The following is a 6,940-nucleotide window of genomic DNA, read 5'->3' as shown; positions in this document are numbered from 1 at the left end:
ACATTTTAAAAAAACAGCATCTAAATCCACCCCCAAAAAAAATGACCATAAACTTTGTCTGTTTACAAGTGTGTATTTAATATTTTTGCGACTGTTACTTCTCAGTGTCCTCGTTGAAGAAGGGTTATTTTTACAGAAGATTATTGGACAGTTTTTTTTTTTTTTTTTTCATTTTAAGACTCACCCAAAATGGTCTAACATCTAAGGATAGGTTCTATATTATAAAACAGCATGAACTGATATGATGTTAAATGCCTGATAATGAAACTATAATGCTGGGGTTTTTTTATCCCCCAGCATTATGTCAGAATTGTGATTTAAAGTTTTATGTTTCTTCTGATTTTTCTTAAATTATCTATCAAATCTGTCATCTTTATTTTACATACAACTGACATGCAGTTATCAGAAATGTTTGCATTATGTTAAAGGGGAGAAAGGTGGCACGGGATCTGTTGGACCATCTGGAAAACCAGGGTATAATGGGAGGAAAGGGGCTGATGGGAAAATGGGTGCCCCTGGAGATCCTGGATCTCTGGTAAGACATGTAAACAATTATAAAAATTAAATTTAAAAAAGTCATAGATAGGTGTAAAGTAGTACTGTACATACTACCATGCAAAATGATTTCTGAATATCATGTAAAACTGAAGACTTGAGTAATGGCTACTGAAAATTCAGCTTTACCATCACCAGGATAAATTGCATTTTAAAATATATTAAAATGAAAAACAGTTATTTTAAACTGTAATAATATTTCACAATATTACTGATTGTACTGTATTTTTTATCAAATAAATGCAGCCTTGGAAAACACATAAGACTTTTTCAAAAATAAATATACAGTATATATGGATGTAGTTACTATGTGTAATAATAAACAGGTAAAATGTATTATTACCATAACTTAGTATTAACATTTAACACAGAAGCGGTGGTAAAATAGGTAGCTGACCTATGTATGTCAACATTAAAAATTGAAAAATTAATAAATAAATAAACCCTGTAATACTCAATGACATGTTATTGGACAGGTCATTATTGAACCTTCCCTTCATATGAATTTAGGATGAATTATATATACAGTAATTTACAGTCATTAATTAATTTCTTCCAAAAAAAAAAATCCTTCCCAGGGAGATAGTGTTGTTGGTCCACCAGGTGACAGGGGGTGTCCGGGGGCTGCTGGTGTGAAAGGCGTAAGAGGTCCAACTGGTGTTCCTGGCCCGAATATGATGGGGTCAGTTGGGCGACGGGGGCAACAAGGGGACCCAGGACCTCAAGGCCAGACGGGACCTCCTGGTCCTAAAGGCGTTCAAGGTAAGAGTCACAAAGCTGAGTAAGGTTTATATTCTATGATAAATTGATATCCAGCCACTATTTCAGCGCTATACAGTTATACAATTTGTTGAAAATAAACATCAGTATGGAGGATGTTGAAATCTCTTCATGATGATGAGTAATGCACACTACCATTCAAAAGTTTGAGGTCGGTAAGAATTTCTTTAAAAAAACAAATTGTTAGGCGCATGTCTCAAATTTTGTTGTTTCTGTTTTTGGTAGGTGATACACAGCCCTGTGGACCTGGCATACGTGGAGCCCCTGGTTGCAAAGGAATGCCTGGTTGTAAAGGTAAATATATATTTAAATATTTTTTGTATGAAAGAGTGAGAGCTCTCTCAGTTTGGTTGAAAAAAATGACACAACTGAAAGAATAAGAGTAGAGTACATTAAAAGTGTACATTTACCTCAAAGTCTTTGTTATATATGTTAATTATATTATCAATTGTATTATATTTTACATACTTTTGCTCATTGGGTGCCAATTTTAATTCTAGATCTATATTGATTAATTCTAGATTGATTAGTGCACTTTTGTGGTTATAACTTGGTAAATGAAATAATCAATAGATTAAAACTTGGATATTTTTATTGATGTTTCTAAAATTAATTGAAAACGATGAGATGGACATTTAGTGGTTGCAAAATATGTGCAAAAATGTGTGAATGTTAAGTCCTTTGACAGAATTTAACTTAGTTTAGAGAAATAAGATCAATTAGAGAAATAATTGTAAATTTGAAATCAATATGGTCTTAATTTCTCAACTTCCAAATGTATTCTACATATCAAGGACAAAGAGGCATAATTAATCAGACTTTATGTAGTTAATGATGTTTTGTTGCAAAATGTGTGTTGAACTAATGAAGTTAGTCTGTTTTTGACTCTTAAATTTCTTTAAATTTCTCTTTCTCTTAAACGGCAAATATATGAATTGAAAGGGACCCAATTCTTAAAGTAGAAATATCACGGCACTGATGATAGTTATCAGATACAGTATATGACCAAAACCTGCATGTTTTCTTCCAGGTGAGAAAGGTAAGCTTGGAAATCCAGGATGCAAAGGACAAAATGGACCAGATGGTCCCAAGGGAGAGATTGGAGACCCTGGTGATTGTGGGCTAACAGGACTTAAAGGTAGAGAATACAAGGTTTTGGTAACACTCCAAAAAGAAAGGAAAACTTGAAATCGCATCATATGACCCCTTTAAAAACATTTCTGTTCAACTTTATGAATATTTCTAAATCCTTGAATAAACCCTTTTTGATTCTATTCAGCATGCATTTATTAATTATTCTATATCTGCATGATATATCCACAGTATCAACTCGACTAGAGCGCATTAAGTTGGAAAGTATTACAAAAATCTAATATCCCTGCAATCTCATCCGCAGGTCCAGATGGATCTTTAGGAGATCCAGGTGACACTGGCCCAGACGGTATCAGTATTAGTGGCTTACCTGGCACACCTGGTATTCGTGGACCCCAGGGTCTGAAAGGGTCTTTTGGAGACTGTATTGCAGGGGCTCCAGGACCGATGGGGCCCTCTGGAATTCAGGGATGTCAGGGCCCTAAAGGTGTCCCTGGACCTCCTGGACCAATTGGATTGCAAGGTACCACATTGAGACATTGAGAGTTAAATAATATCTGGTAAACAACAATAGGATATAAAGAAAATAGTATTTAATGGTTATTAGGTTTTAGGATCTGAAAATATCCCAGAAAGTCCAGTAACTACTAATATAATCAATTTTAATTGACTTTTTCTGCAGGTGCATGTGGAATTCCTGGACCTCCTGGTAGAAAAGGGGAAAAAGGAATGGATGGTACACCAGGACCCCCTGGTTGCCCAGGTGGGAGACCAGAGCACTGTGACAAAGGACAAGCTGGTCCACCTGGTAAACCAGGACCACCAGGCTTCACTGGACAGAGAGGTGAGTAGAGACCACTGTATGAACAGAGGCTTGTTAAGATTATTCTCATAATAATGTCACTTTTCTGTGTTAGGGTGCCCTGGAGAGAGAGGACCACCTGGGGAGGCAGGATCTCCATGCATTGGAGCCAAAGGAGAATGTGGTAAGCCTGGTACCCCGGGCAATCAAGGACGAGCAGGCCTTCAGGGACCTTCAGGATTCATAGGGGACAGTGGAAACCCTGGAAGCCCTGGACCAAAGGGTAAAGAGTCTTTCCACAGGTCTCGATGTGCGGGTCTTCATTCAATAAATGTAACCTGTCATGTGACATTTAAACAAATCGCTAACTGTGGTTTGCAACATTTTGATTAACTGGAACATATTTACAGGTAAGATGGATGTTACCGTCAATGCTAGTTTTACAGTGTAAACACTACCATTTTGAAAGAAGTCTCTTATGCTCAAGGTCGCATTTATTTAATACAAAATACAGTAATATTGTGAAATATTATTACAATAAAAACGGTTTTCTGTTTTAATTTATTTTATTATTTTATTGAATTTATTTAGTCATTTATTCCTTTGATGCAAAGCTGTATTAGCCATTACTCCAGTCTTCAGTGTCACATACGGGGAAGTCGTGGCCTAAAGGTTAGAGAGTCGGACTTGTAACCCAAAGGTTGTGAGTTCGAGTCTCAGGTCCGGCAGGAATTGTAGGTGGGGTGAGTGAATGTACAGTGCTCTCTTCCACCTTCAATACCATGACTGAGGTGCCCTTGAGCAAGGCACCGAACCCCCAACTGCTCCCCGGGCGCCGCAGCATAACTGGCTGCCCACTGCTCCGGGTGTGTGTTCACTGCTGTGTGTGTGCACTTAGGATGGGATAAATGCAGAGCACTAATTCCTAGTATTGGTAACCATACTTGGCCACATGTCACGTCACATGATCTTTCAGAAATCATTCTAATATGCTGATTTGCTGATCAAGAAATATTTCATATTATTATCAAAGCCAAAAACAGTTGCTGAATATTTTTGAGGAAATATTTTTGGGAATTTTTTAATGAATAGAAAATTGATGCGTTCTTGCCGAATAAAAGCATTAATTTGTTAATATCAATAAATGATTATTATTATTAATAATATTAATATTAAATGCATTATTATTGTGTTAATATTAATAGTTAATTTAAAAAAATAAATAAAAAATTTGCCAAACTTTTGAGCAAAGTATACTGCATTTATGTAGACATTAGCTTCAACACTGAAATGTTTTATTTCTTTTTTTAAAGTGTGTTATATCAAATTTCCATTTAAATTTATGTTTTATACATATTTAGAAATAGATACAAAGAGGCTGTCAGTGGGTCATGTGATTCTCAGTTTTCATGTGGTATTGCAACTCAGGTTTGCCTGGATTTCCTGGCCAAGATGGCTTTCCTGGCAACATAGGGAAGACTGGCCCTTTAGGGGCTCCTGGACCGAAAGGCTTTAGGGATTTCTAAACGGAACCAAGGGCCAGAAAGGTACTTTAAAACACTGTAAAATACCATATTGTCATGCTTTAGGTCAGGCCTAATGTGATGATGGCAGTTAAATGTATTAAATATACATGTTCTTATATGTTTCCTGTATTTCACAGGATGCATTGGACCTCCGGGAGACACAATTTCAGTGCCAGTGAAAGGCCAGATAGGGCCACCTGGACCTATTGGAGAGAATGGTGTCTGTGGAGAAAGGGGTAAATCTATAACAAATCCTATATTGGTTTTTAACCTTGGGAGAAAAAAAAAACTTCACATCATGTGGTTTAATTGCAGGTAATAAAGGTGACCCAGGTCTGCCTGGACAACCTGGGTATCCGGGACATAATGGACCTCCTGGGTTTGAATGTGGCCACCGTGGACCGCCAGGCGTTCCTGGGCTGTCCGGTGAGCCTGGCGCACGTGGGCAACGTGGGCCAAAGGGAATTGTGGGATTCCCAGGGGATAATGGTGATCCAGTGAGTGGAAGGTCTTTTTTAAAATATGAATCTTATTTAATTCTTGACAAATTATTTGAATTTTGTTGTTGGTTTGATTGTCCTGACATGAGATATAGATAGTGTACATAAACAGGGCTAATGTACATGAACTGTAACTATATGTAAATCATAGTCATTAATGCTTGTTTCTTTGTAGGGTGATCCTGGATTGTCTGGTCTGCCAGGAACCCCTGGTTTCCCTGGGTTTGATGGTCCTAAAGGTAAAATACAATGCTTTGAAACCTTGCATACTCAAACCAACACGAAAGGTCAAAAGAACCCCATTTATTTGAAATAGAATAGTTTGTAACAATGTAGGAGTGTTTCGTATTATATTCAATCTGCACATTTAACTCTCCTTTGAAGTTATATTTATTGCAAAACCTCCTTGTACTGTCTTGTATAGGTGACAAAGGTAAATCTATTGGTGAGCCAGGACTTACAGGTGAGAGAGGGCCATGTGGAGACAGAGGCATGTCAGGTAATGTTCATCCTATTGTCCTCTTTCGTTCATGTACTGTAATATGTATTTCTATAATACAGAAATGCATGGGGAAAATTATAGAGCTGTAGAAACATTCTCTTTCTCCCCAATAGCTCCCCCTGGTGGCGAAGGAGACTGCGGTGACCCTGGCCCACAAGGGCCTAGGGGATGCTCTGGTCCACCTGGACCACCTGGGAACAATGGCCTGACTGGACTTCCAGGTAAAATACCCATTGTTAAAGGGGTCATATAATGTTGCTAAAAATAACATAATTTTGTGTATTTGGTATAATGAAATAAGGTTTATGCGGTTTAAAGTAAAAAAAAACGTCTCCAGATTACGCATGTAACCATGGTTCCCCGAAGGGAACGAGATGCTGCGTCGAAACGCTAAGGGAACGCCTCCAGCGTGACCACGCTCTGAATCACATGTGTAATCAGTCCAATGGATGGGCGAGACGTCACGGGCGAGGTGACGTAGCGACCTGGAAGCATAAAAGCACGTGCGGTGAAACCGGCGTCAGCTTCTAGGAGTGAAGCAAGCACTGGCAGGGATGTCGGAAGTATGGCCCTGAGACGCAGCGTCTCGTTCCCTTTTGGGGAACCATGGTTACATGCATAACCTGGAGACGTTCCCCTTCAGGAACTCGAGCTGCGTCTAAACGCTACGGGAACGAGAATGCCCACTCCGCTAGACTTGCAAATCCCTGCCTAGTGTGGAAGAGCACAACTAAGGCGAGAGAAAAGGGAGCCAGGAATGGCTAAAGTAGGCGGGGCCCGCCGTCCGAAGGCCAATTTCTGGAGGAGTGAGCCTTGACCCCCAAAGGAGAGGGGAGATCAGAGGACTCGAGGCTATGGAATAGCATCCTGATCCACCACTTAGCATAGGCTTCTCTGGCCGGAGGCCTCGGCCTCAGCGCACCATGGAGGAAACGTGTAAGAGGAGGGTGTCTTCCCACTGAATGGCCACCGAGAGAGGGGTGTGGTAGGCCGCAATGGTCTGCTCCCATATAGAGATGCCCAGGAATGTGCACTACTCTCAGCGAGAGGAGTTTCCCCTGGGACCACACAAGGATCTGGTGCGCTAGCTTGTACAAGGGGCGCAAACGCAGACCTCCCTGGTGGTTGATGTAAGAGACCACCGCTGTGTTGTCGGTGCGCACCAACACATGGTGACCTCTTA

At 39.7% G+C, this 6,940-nt stretch overlaps 1 protein-coding gene across 1 annotated transcript in view; it reads left to right on the top strand.

Annotated features, from left to right (window-relative positions):
* Positions 1-6,940, top strand: part of LOC107730819 (collagen alpha-4(IV) chain-like) — a 57,185-nt gene that overhangs the window by 38,435 nt on the left and 11,810 nt on the right. Inside the window, 14 exon segments of the mRNA XM_016541757.1 lie at positions 429-535; positions 1,134-1,317; positions 1,561-1,629; positions 2,366-2,473; positions 2,732-2,950; positions 3,110-3,271; positions 3,345-3,512; positions 4,658-4,741; positions 4,744-4,776; positions 4,893-4,991; positions 5,071-5,252; positions 5,431-5,494; positions 5,680-5,754; positions 5,871-5,978. Coding sequence (XP_016397243.1) covers positions 429-535; positions 1,134-1,317; positions 1,561-1,629; positions 2,366-2,473; positions 2,732-2,950; positions 3,110-3,271; positions 3,345-3,512; positions 4,658-4,741; positions 4,744-4,776; positions 4,893-4,991; positions 5,071-5,252; positions 5,431-5,494; positions 5,680-5,754; positions 5,871-5,978 — 1,662 coding nt within the window.

The sequence above is a fragment of the Sinocyclocheilus rhinocerous genome, unplaced genomic scaffold, assembly GCF_001515625.1.
Source record: "Sinocyclocheilus rhinocerous isolate Xijiao unplaced genomic scaffold, SAMN03320098_v1.1 scaffold938, whole genome shotgun sequence".
NCBI lineage: Eukaryota > Metazoa > Chordata > Actinopteri > Cypriniformes > Cyprinidae > Sinocyclocheilus > Sinocyclocheilus rhinocerous.
The sequence above is the reverse complement of the archived record's forward strand: the minus strand, read 5'-3'. Positions and strand labels throughout refer to the sequence as shown.